Raw genomic sequence first — 25,096 nt, forward strand, 5'->3', positions numbered from 1 at the left:
GGAATTTGATGTAAAATTGACACTTGAAAACCCTGAAGTGGTTGCAGGTTTTTGTTTTCTTTCTTGGTTTAAGGATAAGAGGAAGGGATAGGACAAAAAAAAAAAAAGGAAGAAATGGATTTTTAACAGTCAAGATGTGGTCAGGTTATGGGGATGACTTTTGAGCTTTTTCAGAGCTCTTTAAACTTAGATGAATTGGGCCATAACCTCCTACTCTTCTCTTCCTTTTCTGTGTTGGCACTGAGACTCCAGTACACGTAGCAAAATGAACAATAGGAAGGGATGTTATAACCAAATATCTACACTTGTGAGTAACACAAATGTATGAACAGCGCATTATATATTCGTTCTCTTGATAAGCACACTCCATTTTGTTCTGGAGGTTTTTAAGTTCACTAACCAGCACTTAGGAAAAGTAAAACCCTCTATGTAATGAATGGCAATGACATCTTACAGTACTTACACTACTTTGAAAGTCTTGTACACAAGACTTGTATCAGACTAACTTTTTGGTTTTCTTCCTATAATACAAAGACATCTGACTTATATATTCTTAAACTAACTCCTGTTTTAAAGCTAAATCCTAAATCCAAGTTAATCTGAAAGAAAAAAAAAAAAAAACACCAAAAACTTGAGTTCCCAAAGAAAACTAGAATTACCTTTATAATATTTGTACTAGTGTATAATGTTTCATACAGAGCTATATTCTAACCACCCACAATGAGACATGTTCAAGATACTCTTCAGCCTGTACTTTAAATGTCTTGGGTTTTGTGCCATAATCCTGTTACATAAAGTTATTTCTTTATTTCTTTCCTTTCCGATACGCTATCATCCATCTGCCTGTCTCTCTTTGGAACTCCTTTAAGGTTCACAAGAAGAAATAATGCTCCAGTCTGTTTCCATTGGCCCTGGCTTTCACCTCCAACGGTGAGCATAAAGGACTACTTATTCCAATACAGGCCATTGAGAGAGAATCTATCCCTCCCTCAGTAATAAAAAATATTCTATGTTCTTCCTTCCTTCTCCAGAAGTCTTTTTGCTGTCAGATGGCTCCCCCTGAATCAAACTCAAGAAATGCTCAGCTGTTTCTCCAAGTGCATAAGGACACCATCAGGCATCTGAGTGTAGCTTGTGGCTGCCTCATTCCAGGTGTCGCACATCTGGCGCTGCTCCTGCAGTGACCAGTGTCATAAAACAGGAGGGGCCTTGGCCTGGCTTTCATCCCAATCCTTCTCCAAGGAGCCCAGTGGAAACGTGGACTGGGAATGTGAACGCCGCTCGTTTTCAGGGAGAAGGTTTGAATGAGGAGGCGGTTTGAAGGAGAGCAATAAACATCACAGCTCGGGTTATCAAATGCCACATCAGGGCTTCATTTCCCTGGAATCACCGATTGCCATCCGTTTTTTATTTTGTCTTACATGGAAAGCATTGCCCTTCCTGGGTAACACCGTTAAGCCCAAGAACTCATATGTAGGTAAAGACACAGATATGATTTCATTTTTTGTTTTTAAGTCTGGGAGAGGAGAGAATAACTAAGCTACCAGTACCGAAAAACAACTGAGCACTTGGAGGAAACACAAACCCCTGAAATATGATTGCTCTAATATGGCAAAGATAAGACACCGTTAATGATCTCCCATAATTCTTTTCATGTTACACAGCATTTAAATCTCAAGTTTGATGGCTTCCAAATTCCTCTTCACGCCCAGCTTTTGGGGGGTCACACAACCAAAGTAAATGAGGCTGGCATTGCACAGGCTTTTAGTGCTTTCAAACCAACTGGTATTAATACACATAAATGCAAAACAGGGGCTCTAAAGGCAGTGTAGCTGAAGGAGAGGACTCAGAGAAACGAGGGTTACACTAACGGAGTAATGACCGAATGGGTGGCTATAAGGCAACTTTAAACAGCGTGCCAAAGGGGAGCTCCGTCTCCCCTCTCCTTGTACATTTCTGGCTCCTCATTTCCTCCGTGATCTGATAAGTATGAACTTCTAAATAAAGTGTCATCTTTCTTGCAACAAATCAATGAACAGAAAGCTCCCATCAACAATGCAGATGTTTCCTAAAGCTCCTGCTGATGATTTCCTGAATGTCTATCCCACAAACCACACCGCATGTTCTCTGAGAACAAGGAAGCCTCTTTACCCCATAACAAACACAGCTTCGATGTGCGTATGTGTGGGTGTGTGCATTTAAAAAGAGGACTAGGAGCCCTAGCTGGTTTGGCTCAGTGGGTAGAGCATCGGCCTGCGGACTGAAAGGTCCTGGGTTTGATTCCGGTCTAGGACATGTCCCTTGGTTGCCGGCACATACCCAGTGGGAGGTGTGCGGGAGGTGGCTGATTGATGTTTCTCTGTAATCGATGTTTCTAACTCTCTATCCCTCTCCCTTCCTGTCTGTAAAAAAGCAATACATTTTTTTAAAAAATGTGTCTACTGAGACTGAAGAAATAAATCTTAAATTAAAAAAAATAAAAATAAAAGAGGACTAATAAGTAATATGAAACTGATAACAATGAGTCACCACAAAAATCACCTTTTGTTACCAATTTCAGATTGAAATTTAGCCCTTTCCAAATGCTGTGGTACAAATATGGAAAAGGAGAACTCATATTCATTGCATATTTGTCCCTACAGATGAAATAAAATTGTTTTTGCATTCCCTATCACAGATTTACACCAATTGTACCTCCATATACACAATTATATTTTGGGCATCCTTCTCCCTATAATATAATTTAAAGTAATTCCACCCCAAATAGAAACAGAAAAAATATTTTTAAGAATATAATCCCACCTTGATCCCTCCTGCTATCCTTATCCTGCAAAGGTCAACTCTGTATTATTAAAAGATTAAAAATTCTATGGGTTACTAACTAAGCCTTCAAGTTCACATCTAAGCCTGGGCTTATCTATATATATAAAAGCCTAAGCGACCAGATGGATCAGAATGACCAGAACAACTGGTCTCAATGACGCGCACTGACCACCAGGGGCAGACGCTCAACTCAGGAGCTGCCCCCTGGTGGTCAGTGCACTTCCACAGCAAACCTCCCCCAGCCAGCCAACCTCCCGCATTCTCTCCCCCCAGCCAAACAGGCTGGGATGGGGAACTGGAGGTGGGTGGCAGCTGACATGGTCCCTTTCCCAGGGGGACTGAGGGCCAGACCCTCCTTGGGGCTGGTGGTCAACCTCCAGTGCCCTGATCGGCCTGCTGCCCGCCCACTGCGGTGGCAGTGTGGCAGTGAGTGAAGGAGGAGGGAGCAGAGGAGTAGGGAACCGCGTGGTGCCAGGGTGCCAACAATGGCGGAGTCAGCATCTGGTGTCCATTCCTTCCATGCCTGGCATGGTGACTTCCCCTCCTCTCTGGCTGGGCCTTGACTGGCCTGACTCTGATTGGCCCTGATCCGGCCAAGCTTAGGGACCCCACCCGTGCACCAGGCTTCCAGTCTACTCATAAAGGAGCCTTATGGGAGAGTTCGTTTTAAATACTCTTCCAGACTACCAAATGTTATAATATTTTCACTTTTGCCAAAAGCTCCCATCTACTGCATTCTGTTAGTTTCAATTATTCAGGGCAACCCAGGCTGATAATTACACAGTCCCCAGTCGCTGAATAAAAGTGATGCTTAATTAGCCAGCAGGAAAGATCGATTAAGATCCAGCAGGGCATCTTGTGAGGTTCTCTCACACTCCTGGAGAGAAGAGACTCTGGCTGTGCCCTTTGAAAGGATGAAGCTCCCTGCTTCCCAGGAGTTTCAGGGAGGTTTCTAAAGTAGCTGCTCAGATCGGTCAGCCACACAGATTACCTCCCAATTCTAACCCTGCGGATGCTCTGCCCTTCCTAAGTGTACTCAGATCAAACATTCCGAATCACACCACCAGGTTGGGAAAGGCTTCGAGTCATGCTCACTTATCCCCAACTCTCTCTCAGTTACCACACTGCCAGTAAGACCTGGGTGAGAAGTATATTGTAAAGGACATTTTTCATTGCTCCCTCCCCACACAGGTGTATGCATCTGTCAGGTGCTCACATTCTCAAAGGCACAAACTAGGTGCGAGCCTCTTATTTAAAAATCCTAATGAGCATGATGGCCCAGTCCAGTCTGAGACTGAAACATTCCAATATAGTCAAGAATAAGCTAGATAAGTCTGGGTTTATAATTTTTGTTTGTGTGTGGGGGTTTTGTTGTTGTTTGTTTGTTTGTTGTTGTTTGGTGTGTGTGTTTTTTGAAGGAGATATGGAAGAAAAATTAGGACTGAAAATCATAGTGAAAATTAATTGTATCACGCTACCTCACATATTCCCTTTAGCAACGTGGGCAAGCACAAATGTTTCGCTGTCACACATTTTGCAAAGGTGTTCAGTAAAGACCAATATAGTCTAAAGCTAAAAGCAGGATTGTTATCTTTAGACACATAACTGTCAAACTGTTTCTATTTTGGTAAACTATACTAATTATACCTGCCTCGTTCCAATTCAATTCAGTAAATGTTTTATTAAGCTTCATGTGAATGGTTAACTTACCTTGCATTTAAATAAAATAAATGTACATACACGCACACACAAAAATAATATTCACTAGGCTTCTACCAAGTATAAAGAACTATGATGGGTATGTCTTATCTTGTTAACTTATACACTACTAAAGTAGATTTTACTGATTATATACTGTCTTAAAATTATGAGGAAGAAGAATGGAACCTTATACAAACCTAGCTTTGATTTGCTGAAAACCCCGAAGAATGTGGTCTCGGTGGTCCCTTGCCACAGGGCTGAGGTTCTCATTCCTCAAATCTTCCGCCAGAAACTCCTCAGCATCTAAAAGAAGAGGAAAGTAGATCAACTAAAAAGTACTAAAGGAAAAACAGGAAAATTTGAAGAGTTTAGAAACGGATATTATTTTCTCTCTAAAAACTTTAAAGTTGCAGAACAATGTGAATGCACTTAATGCCACGGGCCTGTACACTTAATATTGGTTAAAATGGTAAATTTTGTCACGTAGAGTTTACCAGAATAAAAAATAAATAAAACTTTATATATGCCTATAAGTGACACCTTTGGATAACACAAAGCATTGCTACAAATTTAGAAAGTTAATGCATATATTAACAACACCAAAAATCTATTTTCTAAGCTATTTTAAAGGAATATGTAAGTAGTAAATATCATTGGCAGAGGATGGACTGTCATTTTCACAAACATCTAAATATTACAAATAATTCATGGAAGGTCACAGACCAATAGGAGCTAGAAAGAAGTACCAATAAATAAAGCTGAAGTGGAAAAACAGAGCAGAACTGCAAAATCAAGAACAAAAGGGCAAGCATCCAAAGAAGAAAAATTAATTAGCAGATGCATCATCAATGAAAATGACACTGCAGCCAAGAGAAGGAACCCACATGGAAAAGAAAAATGTGTCTAAGAGAAGGAAACGGCAATTAATGTGAGCATACATTATAAAACAGGAACATGGTAGAAAGATATAATATGAAACAAATCATGTTATGTTGAAAGAAATTGGGGGAGAACTATAAATTTTCAAATTATAATATATTGATAATGATTACAATTGTCAGAAACACTAGCTACACACTTTGTTATACATAAAATGGTTATCATCCCTAAAAAAGTATATAAATAATATAGTTAAAATTTTCCACCTCCAAAAATAGAGCCTGTAATATGAAACTGTACCATAAATACTATCAAAATAATGTTAGAGTTTATACAGTTGGGTCACTGTATAATAAGCACCCTTACAAATCTATTTTACATTCATACCATTAAAAATCACCAAACAAAAAATTCCAGATAGCCATCACCAACATTTTTGATGAGGTATAAAGTTCTGAAAATTAGAATTTCCACAGAGGACCACCATCAACTTCTATATCCTGCATCACAGCTGTTGTATATGTCATTTAGTAGGTTTTTCCAAGATCCTATGAAGGCTAAAGAATAAGAAAATGAGAAGTTGAATTAAAAGGTAAAAATAAATAGTACCCAAAATTTAATTAATATCACACACCATATTAACCGGGGGAAAAATCACATGATCGTCTCAACAGATAAAGAAAAAAAAATTGGACAAATTTCAATATCTCTTCATGATAAAAATCACTCAACAAACCAGGAATAGGAGAAAACGTTCTCAACTTGATAAAGAGCATCCACAAAAAACCCACAGTTAATATATAATTAACAGTAAAAAGACTGAATACTTTCTCCCTGTTCCCAAGGTCGGGAACAAGACAAGAATGTCTGCTCTCACCATTTATACTAAAAACTTTACTGGTACTTACCAGGGAGGTTATGCAAGAAAATTAAGTTTTAAAAGTCTAGATTATATAGGTAGAAGTAAAACTATCTCTACTTTCGGATTTTATGGTCTTGTATCTATATAGAAAATATCTGGGTGCATGGAACAGACTGACAGATCTCAGAGGTGAGGGGAGTGGAGGAAATGGGAAGAGATTAACCAAAGAACTTACATGCATACTAGAGGCCCAGTGCACAAATTCGTGCATGGGTGGGGCCCCTCAGCCTGGTGGGGCCTGGCGGCCAGAGGGAGGAGCTACAGGAGATTGGCCAACCATAAGAGGTTGGCTATGGGAGCACATCGAGTGTCTGCCCCCTGGTGGTCAGTGTACATCATAGCGATTGGCCTTTCAGTTGTTACAGTTGCTTAGGCTTTTATATAGAGAGATATGCATAGCCTATGGACATAGACAATAGTGTGGTGAAGGACAGGGACTGGGTGGAGGAGGGCAAAGGCAGGGAAAATGGGGGGCATCTGTATACTGTCATTTCAGCCTGTGCCAATCCTTTTGCATACAGACAAAAAAAAATCTTCAATGTATAAGCCAATACAGACAGAAATTTGTGCCATCCTTCTCTTAGAAATGTGAGTTCTGCTTTAGTAGTTCAAATACTTTCACAAAATATCCCCCCTAGGAATACTTTTATTGGTGTTTGGTTGATGGATTTGTTTTCAGCAGCACTGACCATTCATCCTGCCTCCATACAGAAGGTTGATTAAAGCAAACTTTTGAGCTGTAGAAACATATATCAACAAAAAGACATTTGCAACTATTAGGGAACACCAACAACTTTTTTCCTTTCCGTGTATTAGGAGCATTGCTTAGAAAACAGATGGAGGCAAACTTGAAAAATGTGACCCATAAGACATCATTCTCCAAATAAACAAAATAGCCTTGCAAATGGACAGGGTCAGAGATCTGGGGGTACGTCAGAGGCTTTCACCAGTCTGCAAAGCCTAGTGATCTTGGGCGTGTCCTGCTAAGTCAGAATCTTCTCAGCCAGCCTACAGTCCTGCAGTGCCATCTCCCAGGGATGTGAAGGTCAGATCATGCCTAGTGTTCCATCCACATACTCTCTGCTCCCTTAGCCTCCTGTCTTCCTTTCCTATTGATTATTCTGCGATTATTTGCTGGAATAAACAAGCTGCCTGGGAGCTGAGGAATCTATGTTTTAGGACAGCTGTGAATTATAACAGGAAGATGCATCTTTGCCAGAGCTGTGCTTACCTTTTAAATATGGGACTTAACATCATTGTTTATTACTTTTAGTACAAAATACTGTATATTGTTACAAGGCAGCCTTCCAGAATAATCTTTTGCCACTGTCCCTCTTGCCCCTAACTTGTATGTTCTGCCTTCCAAGTTGAAATTCTTTCAGGTTCTCTGAGATCTGTCACCTCAAGACCTTTGGACATATGTTCCCATGCTTATGCTACTCTTTTTTTTTTTTTAATCCTCACCTGAGGATACATTGATTTTTTTTTTTTTTCTGAAAGAGAAAGTGGAAAGGAGGGAGGAGGGAGAGGAGGAAACGGGGCGGGGGGGATAAAGAGAGAGAGAGAGGAACATTGATGTGAGAGACAACACTGATGGGTTGCCCTCCACATGTGCCCCAACCAGGGACTGAAACCACAACCCAGGTACATGCCCTGACCAAGAATTGAACCTTCTGGTATACAGGATGATGCTCCAACCAACTGGGCCACACCAGCCAAGGCCATAGTAAGTCTTGAAGTTGACTTCTCCACCTTTGGTTCTCCTTTTTCTTCTCCTCCTCTTCCTTTTTCTTTAGTACTGTATTAAAAATATACTGGGAGGGCCGGGACCGGTTTGGCTCAGTGGATAGAGCATCAGCCTGCGGACTGAAGGGTCTCGGGTTTGATTCCGGTCAAGGGCATGTACCTTGGTTGTGGGCACATTCCCAGCAGGGGGTGTGCAAGAGGCAGCTGATCGATGACTCTCTTTCATCGATGTTTCTAACTCTCTGTCCCTCTCTCTTCCTCTCTGTGAAAAATCAATAAAAATATGTGAGGATTTTTGAATTCCTTAAATTTTCTTCATGAATATATTATCTTTAAATAGCTATACATTCATTATATGGATCTGTGATATAACTAATGTTAAGTGGAAAACCTCAGCACGTTTGGTATCTAATTTTTGAAAGTGAAGATAAAAGGTCATGTTAGAGAATAAAAACAAAGAGTGGTGGGATTATAAGTAATTATAATTTTCTTCCTCGTATCAATTTCTGTATTTTGCAAATTTTCTACAATGAGCAATAATGCCTTTTTTTATTATTAGAAGAAAAGGTAAAATGTGTTTGTGTTTGTAAGTCTGAGAAACACATTTTCTACCTTTCCCCTCTCAATCTACCAGAAGCATCTGCCCCATAATTTAGTACCTGAATTTGTGTTTACTACATTAAATTATTGGGGGGAGGAGTACAGGGCAGTGATTAAGAGCTCAGACTCTGGAGTAAGATTACCTGGATCCATATCTTGGCTGCACCACTTGCTCAGTGTGTAAGCTGGGAGCAAGTTTTTTAATTTTAGTTTTCTCATCCAGAAAATGAAAGAGTAGTATCTACTTCGTAGGTAACCCAAGGTCTCCTGAGGTGACGTGACATGATGTTGATACTGGAAAACGTTTTGTGCTAAAAAGGTTGGTCATTTAATAGAAAACCCATCAGGTAGAGTGGTGAGCATGGTTGAAAAAGGGAGGTGATCTATTGAGGAGCCATTCCAACTTTCTCCCCTGGACAGTGGTGAGTGGTGTGTTCCGAGCGGTACTGCTCAGGCACCTTTCGGATCACATTCACTGTGAATAGCATCATCTTTTAATATATATATTTTATTGATTTTTTTACAGAGAGGAAAGGGAGAGGATAGAGTTAGAAACATTGATGAGAGAGAAACATCAATCAGCTGCCTCCTGCACACCCCCCACTGAGGACGTGCCCACAACCAATATATTATACATGCCCTTGACCGGAATCGAACCTGGGACCTTTCAGTCTGCAGGCCGACGCTCTATCCACTGAGCCAAACCGGTTTCGGCAGCACCATCTTTTAAACTGAAGGGCAAATGTATTATGTATTGGTCTGTAAATTTTCTTCCCTTAATATAAAGTTCCAATATCAGGTTACATTGGCTTCATAAAATAAATTGGAAAGTGTCTGCTCTGGTAATAATAGTTTGTGTAAGAATTGTATTACTTCTACCTTAAATGTTTAATAGAATTTACTTGTGAAATCATTGGGGCCTGACTTTTCTTTCTAGAAAGGTTTTTTTAAACTATAATATTCTATTTCTTTTATAGACATAGGAGTATTTGGATTTTGGATTTTATTTTGTGTCATTTTGGTGAGTTGTGCTTTTCAAGGGATTTATTGGTTTAATCTATTAAATTTATTGGCAAAAAGACGTTGATACTATTCCCTTATTCTTTTAACTTCTGTGAGATTTTTAATAATATCCTGTCTTCATTCCTGATATTGGTAATTTGTGTTTTCTATTTTTTCCTTTCATGAATCTTGATAAATCTGTTAGGGGCTTATCAAATTTATTGGTCTTCTAAAAGAACCAACCAGAGTTTTTTCTGCTTTCTATTTAATTGATTTTTGCTCTCATCTTTATTATTTTCTTTTTTCGACTTGGGATTTAATTTGATTTTCTTCTTCTCAGTTTTCTTAAGGTGAAAACTTAGGTCACTGATTTTAAACCTATTTCTCTGAGCATTTAAAACTACACATTTCCTTAAGCAAGGAAATCTACAAATCCTACAAATCTGGGTTTGCTTTATAATCATTCCACTTGAAATATTCAATTTGTTCAAAAAAAGAATATTTCTTCTTTGATTTATGTTATTTCAAATTGTAGGTATCTCCTTATTATTGATTTCTAACAATTCTTTCATGGTCAGGGAACATACTCTGGGAGGTTTTAGATTTTTGGCATTTATTAAGACTTATTTTATGGCCTAGAATAAGATATATCTTGGTGAACATTCCTCGTACACTTAAAAGATATGTATTCTATAGTTGGTGGACATATCATTCCATGGATCTGAATTAGGTCAAAGTAGTTGATAGTGTTGTTCAGGTCCTCTCTCTCCTTAATGATTATTTGTCTAGTTGTTTTATTAACTTCTGATGGAGGAAGGTAACATCTCCCACTATAATTGTGGATATGTCTTTGTTATCACTTTAGTTCTGTTGGATTTTGTTTCAACTACTTTGAAGCTCTGTTATTATGTGTACCCACATTTATGATTGCTCTATCTTCCTTATGACTTGGCCCTTTTATCATTATGAAATATCCCTCTTTATGCAGTCGATGATGATGGTTGACCTGGATCAACCTATGATTTTGTGCATTTGGGATTCTCAAAATAGTTCACTTTTCATCACCAGTCACAATTCGATGCAAAAAATACTTTCTGTTGTGCCACCGAAGCAACATTTTACTGATGACTTTTCGGTTTTCCGTTTGTCTTTCGTTCAGTTGAATTGGTGCCCATTTTCCTTCCTTTAAAATCTTTCCCATTGTTTGTAAACGATCAGAAATTGTTTGCTGAGTGACGTTTAATCTATCTGCAAGTTGTTTTTGAGTTTGACAAGCATCTTCATCCTATAATGCTTATAACTGTTGGTCTTCAAACTTCTTTGGTTTACCTCGACGTTCTTTGTCTTTCACATCGAAATCATCACTTTTAAAGCATTTAAACCAGCATTCACAAGTATCTTGAGATGGAGCATGTTCACCATAAGCTTCCTGAAGTATTCAGCAGCACTTTTCTTCAAAACAAATTAATATATTAAAACTTCCTGCAAATGCTCTTTTTTTTTTTGCATGAAATTTGACTTTTTTTGAGCATAAAAATATCTATGATGTCAACACCTTCAGTAAATTTGACATATGAAGTTTTGAAGCTTGTTGTCAATACAACAAAATAGCATACATTTCAAATCATATATATATCAATATATGTGTAACTCCATCTAAAAACAATCTGAATTATTAACCAGTACACCTAGTATACCTGTGGGACTACCAACCAGATCAAGACATAAACATTACTATGATCCTAGAAATTTTCCTTTCCGGTTCTGGAACTTCATACATTCAGTATGATCTCTCTTTTTCTTTTTCTTTTTTTGTCTGTTTTCAACATAATGTGTTGTTTTTTTTTAAAGAGTTATCCATGTTGTTCTGTGTATCAGTTTTATCCTTTTTACTACTAGTATCACGATGCAGTTAAGAGATATTTTCTTTAGCTAAGTACCCTGGCAAACTTTTCATCCTGGATTATGAGCACCTTAATTCTAATTCACAGTATTGGTTCAACTAAATATAAATATGTGCCACTGGTTACTTTTTATTATAAAAACTCCTATTAGGCGAATAAAATTTTTTACTTCTCTATAACAAACTAGTATTAGAATGTCAACAATGTTAGAAGAATTTAAGAAATTCGTAAACGATTTTATCAAAGCCATCAGCCTTCAGGAAAGCTTGCTCACTGGATGCTAAGACCACTCTGCTCCTGAGCCCACATCTGTCCTATCTTCCATGAAAAGCTGGATAGTAAAACTAAACAGTGGAACTCAAAGACTCCAAAGCAGAAAAGCCATCTGTTATAATCACCTAACCTATAATGCAGCACTGACAAACCGGAAAAGCAAGCAATGAACTTGGAAACACAGGGGAAATAAATATGAATAAATGTAGCAGAAATTATAGGGTTTCTGTAGGGTGTTTATAATGTGAAAAAATTAGATCTGCGGTAGTTATGTCAATATGTTAAGATTCTCAGATGGCGGTAAACTTGAAACTTAACTTATTTTCCCTATATTTAAAGTGATTAAAAATTGGTTAAGTATTACATTTACATAATGAGGTAAAAATGTTATTATCTTAATAGCTGGCACTAGAATCTCTCTTAAGAAGAGAACGGTTGTTGTTGGGAAAGGTAACTCGTTTCTCTGTGTGTGGGTGTTGATGGGAACCTAAACAACTAAACATATAGATACACTATTTTTTCACAGGGCAATTTAAAAAAGGATTTAAAACTTTGCTCCAAATAGCATAAAGGGGAAAAGTGCCAGTGAGAAGGTATAAGGCAGGGAACCATATAGGTGAAGGGTCAGAGGATACTCTCTGATGACTGGGGTGGTAAAGGGGCATTTAGGAAGAGGAAGGTCTAAGATTCAAATTGAAATCATTTGCATCACAGCAATATAAACCCCTCCTCCCACATCCGGTACCCCCTAAATCTCTAGTGATGTCTTCTACACTCACTGGGACTTCACGTGGGCAGGCTTTTGTGGAATTTGAGGACAAGAATGTGTCTAGGCCAGTGGTCGGCAAACTGCGGCTCGTTGGCCCCTTGAGTGTGGCTTTTCCACAAAATACCACGGCCGGGGGAGTCTATTTTGAAGAAATGGCATTAGAAGAAGTTTAAGTTTAAAAAATTTGGCTCTCAGAAGAAATCTCAATCGTTGTCCTGTTGATATTTGGCTCTGTTGACCTGAGTTTGCCGACCGCTGGTTGAGGCTATAGTTTTTCAACCTTGGCACAATCGGCATTTGGGCTGGGTAACTCTTTGCTGTGGGGACTGTCCTATGCACTGTAGGAAGTTTGGCAGCATCCATGGCCTCTGCCCACAGATGCCAGAAGGACCTTTCCCAGCTGTGACAATGAAAAATGTCTTCGTGTACTGCCAAAAGGCCCCCCCCCCCAGAAACAAAATTACCCCAATTAGGAACCACTAATTTAGGTCTATACAACCCAGAACAGAGAGAGCCTGGGGCGGGGAGGTCTCGGTGGGCTAGAGGGTGTGAATGAGGGACAAAGAGAGAGAGATAATACTTTCAACAATAAAGATCTTTTTTTTTAATCAAGCAAAAAATGCTGTAAGCAGCCAAAATATAAGCCACAAAGGCCACACCCAAAGGTTTGGGTCCTGTGTTCAACCAGACATACCTTCCTTTACCCACATCTCAATTCCAACAGACTCGGTTATCTCATCTTCCAGCAGCATTAGGAATAGAGATGCAGAGAGAGCAGTGCAGTAATAAAAATAAAAACCAGACATAGACATTCCCAGAGCAATCCAGCTGTAATGATGGCAGAAACGTCCCTGAGCCAAAACTCGACATATTTCTGAAAGTACGATGATGATCCATGATAACAACTCTGAATTGAAGTGTTCTGAACACAGACTGGTTGGTTGAGGAAGTGAGAGAAGTTCCTAATGCCATACAGGAAAAAAAAAAAAGATCACAAATGTTTATCATAAAAAAAGTTAGAGAGCTTAAAGAGAACAACCCCAGTTATCCAGAGCAAGTCAAGCCTGTGGGCTCCACAGAGCCGGAGTTTTACTATGTTAATAGGATTTTATGGTCGGCTGCATCGACCAATACAAATCTGGAGAACAATCTGGAAGGAAATGATTAATGACTGCTTCTTTCGGAGGAAGTTTAAAAATAAGTAACCATGGGCATGTCAGAATCAGCACTAACACAGCAATTGCTACTAAATGCAGCCAGGGTGTGGGTGTTATTTTGGCTTTAGTCCATATTACGAGAAGGATTTAGGTACTTGGTAGGCAGCTGGGCCCTGTTAGCTATATATAATAGGTGAAGTCAGTAGGTGCCATTCCATCACACAGAATACACTGTGAACCAAATAAATATTTACTCTCTGTGCTTCATACTTGCCTCTGGTGCTTCTGACTTCGAAAGCCAGGCTAGAAAGACAAGCCAGAAGCTGATTATGCTTCTATCTGTGGAACAGAGATTATGCAAACTGCCAGCACCCGTTGTATTTGTTTTCAGCATGGTTATCACAAAACAAAAAAACAAAAAGATAACCTCTGCGTCTGAAGCCTCATTGTTTGAAAACAGCCCTGAATATTTCCTCCGCTTTCAATAATGCAGTACCGGCCTTCACGCCGCTTATCTAGAAGATACTTATTTGCTGATAGAGACTAGCTACTCTTTCTATATGAGAGCTTGACAGAGTCTATCTGAGGGAGCTGTTTCCTGAGTTAGTCTAGAAGCTTCCCCCGGCTTGAACATTTACCAAAAATCCAAGAAAATATTAAAAAAAAAAAAAAAAAAAATTTCCCCCCACACTCCCAAAGGGCTAGGAGGAGAAAAATATAATCACAATCTTGGTTAATGGCCCCTTAGCACTCTGATCTCTCTAAGGTTCTATTTGTCTTTTGTTTGTTCCTTTTTCTTTTAAGTAACCTTACTGGCTGCTTTCTCCTGATTACAAGAGCAATATATGGTCATTGTCACAGTTCAAACAGCTGGAAGATGTAGGAAGTATAATTAATAATCCCGCTCTCTCCCACCCTCTCACATCCCTCGCGAGGAAAGCAGTGTTAACAGGTGTAGATGCTCTCTGACTTCTTCCTAGGCTGCGCAAACACATACAACAGGAAGGCTGTGGGTACTTTGTTTTGTTTTGGGGGGAGGGGTAATTTGTACACCTTGCTTTTTAGTCTTAAAAATCTGTTATGGATGCTTCCCAAACACACATATACACATCACATCCATTTAACGGCTGCAAAATATTCCATAAGATGAATAATTTATTCATATAATCTCCACATATTCCCCAACTCATGGACATTTAGGGTGTATTTTTTTTTTAAATGTTTTTATTGATTTCAGAGAGAGGAAGTAAAGAGAAGGGGGGTGGATAGAAAGATCAGTGATGAGAGAGAATCCATTGATCAGCTGCTTCCCGCATGCCCCACTCCAGGGATCTAGCTTCCGCCTCAGGCACATGCCCTGACCTGGAACTGAATGGAGATCTCCTGCTTCCTGGGTCAATGCTCAATCCCTGAGCCCACCGGCTGGGCTAGATGTATGTTATATACACCTCATGTCCTTTCATTTCAGTAACACAGGTCCCTGAAAGTAGTTTCTGGGTTGAATGAAACATTTTCAAATGTTTAAAATGTTAGCCTGAAAGAAAATTAACTTTAGACTTCCAGAATTTCTGCTTCCTTTTTCAATGTATATAATTTTGGCATAACCTTTCACAATGTTTTGCATATTTTACCTTGTAAATGTATATGCATTATGTCAACAGCACCCCTATCGTTTATGCCCATGTAGTGATAAGTAAATAAATGCTTAAGTTATGGCTTATGATGATCAGCATTCAGTCACGTGCAAACGCTTAGGCCTTGGTTTATGAAAGTGGGAACTCCAACCCCACATGGCAGCCTTTTCCCTCCACTGAGTGACCATACAGAGCTCAAGATCTAGATGTCAATAGTCAACTTTAAAAAGTGTGTGTGGCCAAAACCGGTTTGGTTCAATGGATAGAGCATCGTCCTGTGGACTGAAAGGTCCCGGGTTCGATTCTGGTCAAGGGCATGTACATTGGTTGCGGGCACATCCCCAGTGTGGGGGGAGGGGTGCAAGAGGCAGCTGGTTGATGATTCTTTCTCATCGATGTTTCTAACTCTCTATCCCTCTCCCTTCCTCTCTGTAAAAAATCAATTAAAAAAAATTTTTTTAAAGCGTATGTGAGGGGGTTGGGGAGAGCGAGCAAACAGCAACCTATGCCAAAGTGATAGCCATTACGGTTTCTAACACACACAAATTATTTGTAGTATAGCAAGTAATTCTGTTGGCTCTATACCAGAGACAGTATTTAATTAAAAACAAACAAACCTATAACCAATATGTGGCTATGATTCCATGAACTTTTCTAAAACATATTCTTCAAACATTTTTTTTCAACAGAATGACCGGTTGAATCCCACCTCTGCAGTGTTTTCTCTCCCTCAGAACGGGACTCTAATTGCAATTAATCTCCATCCACACCCTGCTCCACCTGTCAGCGAAGGCTCTGCTTTGGAGGGAGATCTGAAGACTTCAATTAAAACCAGTCAGCTAACAGGAAAATAATCTAAGCTAAAGGAAGGTGGCAGGTGCAGAAATGAGTTGTTTACAAAGTGTCAGGTCTGAACAATAAAGAACCGCACATCAAAAAACAAAACAAAAAAAAAATGCTGAAGGAGTGGGTTTCCTCCGAGTCTCTGAAAATAAAACGGCGTTTTCACCGAGGCCGCCCACAAACATGGCAACTCGGTTTAACAAGCTTGTCCAGGGGGTTTCCTCTCGTCAGAGGACAGATACCCGTAAAAGGAATCACTTTGCATCTTTACATTTCAGTGCAAGGGCAGAACTGGTTTGCCAACAGTTCTTTGCCCCCTGGAGGTCAGCTATCGCAGCCTTTCTGGGCACATCGAACGGGAACCACAGGGCAGCTGGGTGGCTTCTGCCTAGACCCCCCGGCGATGCCCCTGCACCCGCAAACGCTTTTCCACGCTGAGGTCTTACGGTTCCTCAGGTCCTAGGTTTGGCAAAGGTCGCCTCAGGAGAAATACCTAGTTGACAGCTTTTACCCAGAAACAACCCAGAATGGAAACAGTGCTACAGAGACCGAAAGGACTTGCCAAATATTTGATTAGGAGGCATTTATACCAAGATAACAAGGTAATGGAGATCTAAAACCAATTCCAGGGAGAGAAACTGGAGCGGGGTGGAGACTCCTGCTTGCCAAAAGGCTGACAGGCCCCAAGCAGGCCATCTGCTAAAGGTGTGTCAGGAATGGCCCGCGATGCCAACAGGCTTCACTCTGAGCAGTTTCCTCCCGGACCTGGTAGGCCTCGGGCCTCTTTTTGGGAAGGTCAGTACCGGAAAGCAAGCGGCTTTCGCCAGGAAAAGTGTGGCCTGAGCGGGCGATGTGCCAGGAGCGAAAAGCCTCTCTGAGCGCTGGGAGGGTCTGAGTGCCAGGGCCTGGGCTCCTCCTCCCAGGCCGCTCAGGCCCTCGCCTGCAGGTGGACACGCCACCGCGGGCACCGCTGGAACAGGCAGCCACTACCCTGAGCGAGGGTCAGCGAAGCAGGGCCCCCGGCCCCGAGGTCTGAGGCTGGGGAGGGAGGCCGGGGTGAAACTCCCCTTCACCCGCACCCTGGGCCCCCGGATACCAGGAGCCGCCTGGAGTGTGTGTGTGTGTGTGTGTGTGTGTGTACCAGGATAGGTGGCCAGGTGTGTGTGTGTGTACCAGGCTAGGTGGCCAGGGGTGTGTGTGTGTACCAGGCTAGGTGGCCAGGGGTGTGTGTGTGTGTGTGTGTGTGTGTACCAGACTAGGTGGCCAGGGGTGTGTGTGTGTGTGTGTGTGTGTGTGTGTACCAGGCTAGGTGGCCAGCCAGGGGTGTGTGTGTGTGTGTGTGTGTACCAGACTAGGTGGCGGTGTGTGTGTGTGTGTGTGTGTGTGTGTGTGTGTGTGTACCAGGCTAGGTGGCCAGCCAGGGGTGTGTGTGTGTGTGTGTGTGTGTGTGTACCAGACTAGGTGGGGGTGTGTGTGTGTGTGTGTGTGTGTGTGTGTGTGTGTACCAGGCTAGTTGGCCAGGGGTGTGTGTGTGTCTGCAGGAACCTGGCCTGAAGTTTGTCAGAGGCTGGAGGGTAAGAGGGGGGTGGAGACACCCTGAGAAGAAAACGAAGGGGGGACTGAGGGGGATGAAGGGTGGAAGCCAGCACCCGGGCTTTGCAGGCGGAAGCCTCTGGAAGCCTGGAGTCCAGGAGGTGGTGGGCGCTGCAGGGAGAGAAAGCCCAGCCTCGGGAGGCTGGCAGCGCCAGAGGTTGTGCCCGGGGCCAGGGCGTTACCTGCCAGGAGCCAGCGGATCTCCTCGGGGAGGGCGGCGGCCTGCATGGCCCGCGGCGGAGGCTGGCGCGGGCGCGGGGCGCGGGGCGCGGGGCGGGCGGGGCGGCGGCACCTGCACCGGGACCTCCGGCCGGCGGAGCGCAGGGCGGGGGCGGGGCCGCCCAGGAAGCGGCGCGCGCAGCGGGGGGGGGTGGGGGGGAGGGGGAGGGAGACACCTGTGCGCCCTGCCCGCCTCCCACCTGGGGGGGGGGGGGGAAGCTCAGGCTGTGTCCTTTAGGCCCCCCAATCCCCACCCACACCCCCACCCACCCCCACCCACACCCACCCACACCCACACCCACCCACACTGGAAGGGAATGACTGTCCATTCCCAATGGATGATCCAAAGCACCCACCTTGGGGAGCACCAAAGCGGTGCACAGAGGGCGCTGCCGTGCCCCGTCCTCCCTCACGGACAGGAGGGGCTGCCGGGGAGAAAGCGGAGGGAGGGCGAGGGGACCCCAGGAGCTGACCCAGGGAGGACAGCGGGTGTTGCCCCTCAGTCACACGCAGGCGGTGTCAGGGTCCTGGGGTGACGGTGTTCCCACTAGGGCGGCTGGGAGACAGCATGGCTCTGGATGTTTCCATAACTCCTGAGACTGCAGCATCTCCAGAGAAAGAGGCGTTGTTGTCGTTACTGTTAAGTGCAATAGACCAAGTGCCACAGGAAGTTTTAAAGTGCCGTGGGTGTTAAAAGGAGGGAGAAGACTGTAAGAGGAGGAAGGTGCCATATATGTGTGTTTCATGCCTCACATGCCATTTGAGATGGACTCTGAACACCCAGACTTTTTAAAAAAATATATATTTTATTGATTTTTTACAGACAGGAAGAGAGAGGGATAAAGAGTTAGAAACATCGATGAGAGAGAAGTTAGAAACATCGATGAGAGAGAATCATCGACCAGCTGCCTCCTGCACACCCCCCACTGGGGATGTGCCCGCAACCAAGGCACATGCCCTTGACCGGAATGGAACTCGGAACCCCTGAGCCCACAGGCCAACGCTCTATCCACTGAACCAAACCGGTTTTGGCATGAACACCCAGACTGTGAAGAGGTAGAAGGGCTTTTCGGTGGGCTTTCCAGGAGCAGGTAAAGATGGGAGAGCCTCCCGCTGGGGACAGTCCGCAGCCCTCTCTGGCTGGGTGGCGCACAGAAACAATGGTGCTGAAGAAAAATGGGAGCTCTGTTGCGAAGGGACTTGAAAGGCAGAAATGAGGGATTTTAACTTGACTGAGTGACACCGGGGGCCGCTGACCAGCATTGAGCTGGGCCCCTGTGTGGTGTGTGATCTCTCACATCTCACTCCACCTCTACCCTTTCCCTTCTTTGTGAAAAATGGGCTTTCTGTCCTCGGACCCTGCCTGCTATGTGGCCGGGGTTGAGAATGGTCGGAGAGGACCCGGGGAAAAGGTGGGTGAGTCCGTGTTCACAGCAGCCTCAGGGAGACACGGGGAGACGAAACCGTGGATATGGGAACAGGAGCGGCATGGAGAGATTGCCCAGAAGCACGCGTGGTAACATGCCTGCTCCTGGCATGGTTTCCTCTCCAGAGACAGTCCCAGGATGTGGTGACTCGATCCTTTAAGGCGAGGGACGGGTGGGGAGGGGGGTGAAGGGGGCGGGGAAGACATTTGGTCTGGCCCTGCCAAGGCAACTGCAGGTGGGACTCAAAATTCAATAAATCAAAGAGCTTTTTTTTTTTTTTCATAGCAACATACCTTTATACTGAATGAATTATAGTAAGCGAATGGTATTATCCAAATGGCCCCTACAGAAAAGAAGGTTCCCCACCCCTGCTTGAAGGGCTGCAGTAGCTTTGAGCACGTTGACAGGTCTATGCCCTGCTTTCTGAAGAGAAACGGTGCCTTGATTTCAGGATCACATGACCCACTGGCAAGTTGCAGCAAATTGGGGTGAGGCTGACGGTGGAGGGAAAGGGCCGGCAGGGGTCTCTGGGCACCTGGCTCCTTTTTGCTCTGGAAAAGGGAACATGCTGCCTCCTCCAGGCTTCGGAGTGAACACCAGGCTCCTGGTGGGACCAGTTCACCACACTCACTGCTCCTTCCACAACACTGGAGCTGCTCTGAATCATTTTTGAGTACTTCTGACATGTTAAAAAGCAAGGGAGGATAGCCGAAACCGATTTGGCTCAGTGGATAGAGCGTCGGCCTGTGGATCAAAAGGTCCCGGGTTTGATTCTGGTCAAGGGCATGTACCTTGGTTGTGGGCACATCCCCAGTAGGGGATGTGCAGGAGGCAGCTGATCAATGATTCTCTCTCATCGATGTTCTCCCTTCCTCTCTGTTAAAAAAAAAAATCAATGAAAAATATATATATTTAATTTTTTAAAAAGCAAGGGAGGATATATTGGGACTTTCTTTACGATGACTACAATTTTTCTCTAAATTTAAAACTGTTCTTTAAAAAAAAAAAAATGCAAAGGAAGCCGAGTCTCTCCTGTGTGTGACCTCGGCTTGACCTTGCTTCCCCTCTCTGCCGTGGGAGGAAAGTTGGCTTCCAGCCCCTCTCCGTTAGGCTATTTTTCAGATGCGACTATAGGCTACAAGTTAATGAGCTGTTTGGTAAGAAGCGATAAACCCAGGTCATTGCCCATCCTCTCAGGCCTCACTGCCTATCAGAGCTTCCTTACACGGAGGAGCAGCCATGCATCCACGCCGGGTTTGAGAGCCGGGGAGAGGGCGGTGCAGGGCTGGAGAGCGTGCCTGGGTGACTGGCAGATTCCAATATGGCGTTGTCATGTTGCATCAAGGCTCCTCACGGCAGACAGAAACCTGCCTCCACCCATGAGCGCGACCCCTCCTTCATCATCGGGGGGGCCCTGGTTCAGCAGCCAGCCTCACTCCTAATGACATTCTGTTAAATGGACAAATTCCTTTGAAGCCTTGTCCTCCTTTGAAATCCAATTTCGCAGGAAGCCGGATCTGATTGGGGGTAGCCATGGAAACTACACGGAGGAGTCTTGGAGGAGGTGAGAGAGGCAGGGCAGAATGTGATAGTCAAGAGTCCTTTACCGCTCTGTCGGAAATATCAAAGGGATCTGGAGAGGTTGGCAGCCGACGCGTCCCTGCCCCGGTCCTGTTCTGTGTGGCTGGGTACCATGTGGCTGTCACGGAAGTAAGCAGCCAGCTGTCTCCACGCACAGGCCGGGGGATGGAGCGGGTACACAAATCCCAGGTCTGCCTGCTTCCCTTCCCTTCCCCTCCCCCCACGGCCCCAATTCCAGTGAGATCTCAGCAAGCATCCCCCTCTCAGCTGTCCGGCCTTTAAAAACAAACAACAAAAGAATGACAAGGTTGAAATACAAGGCCCTCTCCGATAAGCGGTCCTCTGGAGCAGAGGCCACAAAATTAATCAGAAATTCCTTGTAATTAGATAAGATAAGGGTATCTAAAGAGATGCAGAGCAGGCAGGAATGGAGTCTGGCAGCACGGCATGCAGAAAATATACTGCCGGGTCCACCAGGGCTCCGCGCCTACTGTCAGCAGACAGCAGACACAGAAAGCAGGACCCACGCCAGCCTCTGGGCTGCTTAGAGTTGCCATCTCCAAGTTCTCCTGCCAGGTGGGCACTCACTAAATATGCATCCATTGGGGTGTCCGGAGGGCTTAATCAGGAAGAAACAGAAGCAGCTGGCGCCCCGGATGGCATGGGGTAGAACAACTGCAAGCAAAGCAGGGACCGGCTGGCATTGCTCTGCCCTGGGCAAAAAATGGGTCTAGAGAGGAGACTTCAGAGCACAGGCTTTGGGGCTTTCTTCGGAGCTGACTATTGATCCCTGGGTGCTGGGGCGTGACACACAGCAGAGCTGACACCTGCCCCGTGGATCTGCGGCCTCTGCATCTCAGCCCCTCGGTCCCAACCCCATCCGCCAGGTTTATTGACTCTTTTATTGACGTGCTGAGGACCAGGGCTGCACACTTCATTAAGGGCTATGGAAGGAGAGATGATGCGTCCTGCCAATGCCAAAAACCAGGCCTGCTGCACGCTTTGCGAGGCCCCAGAATCCAAGCCTCATGCTACCCCCAGGCAGAGGGACAGATACAAGATGTTCGCTTGGGCCCATCATTTCAGTGGCCTTAAAAGGCGGAGATTCCACAGCTTCCTTTGCTCTGACCAATTAGCTAACCTTCTGACTTAGGAGGGTCCTCCTATTTGAGTATTTGCATAAATGAACTTGGATGGTTTCCCCTTCTAGTTCACACTACACTTTTTTTGTAGGCCTGCCTGGCCTACAAAACAAGCAGGTTCTCTAATCATCTCAAGGAACATTCCCAAAAGCAAGTTCTCAAGAAGGCACAGGCTCAGAACAGAACAAGGAACTATTGAAACTCAAAGGAATCTTCAAGGGGATCAAAGTTAAGATGAGGAACAGACCCAGTGCTCTGCCCAGGGCCACCCCACTCACCAGGGGCTGCACGGGCATGGGAATCCTGGTGTTCTCACACTGGTCTACAGCTCTTCCGGAGCTGAACATCGGAGATGGGTAATGACAGCCCCGGCATCACTGAGCAACTCTGTGGAGCGCTCCTTGCTGGGCCCTCTCCATCTAAATCTAACATGTCTTTCTTCGTTCTTTCTCTTATCTCTCTATCAACACCCTTGTTTTTTATCCCTATATTCTCCGATTACATTTCTTTGCCCATTCCTGAGACCACATTAGGCACCCCCCATGGGTTCCGCTGAGCCCAGCAGAAGCCCTAAAGACCACAGAGGTTGCTGACTCTGACATTCTCTAGCTTTGATTGGTTCTCTTGAGAGGGTGGCAGGAAGAATGTGCCAGCTGTAGCCAGATGAGGCTGTGGACTCGAGTGAGATGTGGGGGCAGTCTCTGAGGTTCGTCTGCACAAGAGGCAGGTGGGGCCAAGGTAAATCTTACAGGCGAGACATTTGCGGACATGACAACTTTGGGAAACTATATAGAAGGAGCAGCCATTTCTTTTGAGGTGATTAAGGAGATTAAAGTAAATAATAGAGAATTTCCTAAGGTTGAACTGGATTTCACTGGTTTCTTTTCCTTTGTTATTTCAAAAGGTAAAAGTTTAAGTTCCCTAAGCCCCTTCCTTTATTTCTGCCTTTCCTTTACTACAGGTCTTAGAATTCAGGGTTGGGACAAGGGGATTCAAGGTGAGAGGAAGAACAGTTATTTAGAATCTGGTAGAAAGCTAACCCTGCCTGGCATACACACACACACACACACACACACACACACACACACACACTTTGGAGGTATATGCACACTAAGAGGAGCTGATATAATCACCAAAGTTCACAAATACCAACAGAAGCCCTACCTGGATTCAGAAATAACACCAGCAATGGCTGATTATTGCAATGCAGGAAAGTGGGCAACTCATTGTCTCCATGCCTCAATTTCTTCATCTGTAAAATGGCAATCCTAACAGTGTCTTCAAGGTCGTTGTGGAAATTCAAAGAGCGAATGTATATTATGTTTCTAACTGCCTGCAGCACGGTGGGTGCTTCCTAACTGTTAGCCATTATTATTATCTCTGCATTCCCCGGGGCAACTAGCATCTGGGAAGTGTTCAATAACTATATATACTGAGTCATTCAGAATCTCCCCCTTCGTTCTCCTTGCTCACTAAAGATATATCTGTGAGTGACGGGCCAAGATATGGGTGCCATTGGTCTCCAAGGATGAGAATTTTTTCTTTTAGGAAGGTCACTTGCCTTTAAAGAGGCAGAAGGAGTGGCCTTGGCTTCCTTGGCACCAGGCTCCAACAACCTGGGAGAATCAGCCTGCAGATCCTCCCTGGCCACCTCCAGGCTCCCTCCCTGCCCTATCTATTCCGGAATATTTGCAGTCTTCTCCAAACCACCTGGGGAAAACACTCATCTGGAAGGCATAAGATATTAACTCCTCTTTTCACTCATTGTGGCAGAAACCAAGTTTCCACTATAAACACAGACTCCAGGAAGAGCCAATCAGAAAGCAGATTATATCCCAGGAGTCAGTAGCCTCTTTAGTCTGGAGGGCTGCCAGCGGGGCTACACTCTACAGAAAGCAGTGGTGGGGGAAGGGAGGTAATGGGAAGGAGTGATGGCCTAGGGATAACATGAGAGAGAAAGAAAGAAAGAAAGAAAGAAAGAAAGAAAGAAAGAAAGAAAGAAAGAAAGAAAGAAAGGAAGGAAGGGAAAGAAAGAAGGAAGGAAGACAGAAAGAGAGAGAGAGAGAGGTAGGAAGAAAGGAAGGAGGGAGGGAAGGAAGGAAGGAAGGAAGGAGGGAAGGAAGGAGAGAGAGAAAACAAGGTGAATGAGAAGCCAGATGAAAAATTGAAGAAATAAAGAAATAGAAATAAAACATAAGAAGAAAATAAAGATGTTTCCATATTTTGAGGGATTAGACATGAAATCAAATATAGACACTCTATTTCCCAATTGTAATTTCAAGATGTTCCACGTCCCACCCCCAAGGACACAGAAGCTTCAGGGAATGGCTGTAAATTCTTTTTTAAAAAGTGCCTTGTAGAGATTCAAGACTTTATTATCGGCCACTGTACTTTTTAGCGTATACGCTATCAACATAATGACACGTTTTATTGAGTTATACGTGATATTCCGCATCGTGGAACTATTGATGCAGAATTTTCCTTTTCGGAGCTCACTATTCCAATCGAAGCCTGTTGCTTCACATCATTGAGGCCATCCACTTAATGACAAGTGGTAAGATGCAGATTGCAGAATATCCATGTTCATTTTATGCTCACAGTGCTTAAAATCTCCTCTAAATAGCCTCTGCTCCCAGACTATTAAGGTGCCCATGTTATCTACACTCCATTCAATGGTGTGGAAATAATTGTCTTGAGAAAAAAAGAAAAAAAAATTGATGGTCACAAGCCGAGTCAGCACTTGTGTTCTTTCCTTACTCTGTTGAATCAGGTGTTATTTACCTCTTCAACACCTGGGGCTCCCGATAAGTCACTCCCTGGTAGCTTTTCCAGGACAATGCTGTGGGGTCTTTGGAAGGACCAGGGATCCTTCATAAACCCC

General features: G+C 43.8%; 1 protein-coding gene across 2 annotated transcripts in view; it reads right to left on the bottom strand.

Moving 5' to 3' along the window:
* Positions 1-18,159, bottom strand: part of SKAP1 (src kinase associated phosphoprotein 1) — a 253,543-nt gene extending 235,384 nt beyond the window's left edge. Inside the window, exons 1-2 of one of the 2 annotated variants that reach the window (XM_036451284.2) lie at positions 18,029-18,159; positions 4,722-4,827 (exon numbers count right to left, since the gene is read on the bottom strand). In XM_036451284.2, coding sequence (XP_036307177.1) covers positions 4,722-4,794 — 73 coding nt within the window. In that variant the 5' untranslated portion in view covers positions 4,795-4,827; positions 18,029-18,159. The remainder of the gene's footprint in view (positions 1-4,721; positions 4,828-18,028) is intronic. The other variant, XM_036451283.2, reaches the window with a different exon arrangement.
* Positions 18,160-25,096: the final 6,937 nt, after the last annotated feature.

The sequence above is a fragment of the Pipistrellus kuhlii genome, unplaced genomic scaffold (assembly GCF_014108245.1).
Source record: "Pipistrellus kuhlii isolate mPipKuh1 unplaced genomic scaffold, mPipKuh1.p scaffold_m20_p_22, whole genome shotgun sequence".
NCBI classification, from domain to species: Eukaryota; Metazoa; Chordata; class Mammalia; order Chiroptera; family Vespertilionidae; genus Pipistrellus; species Pipistrellus kuhlii.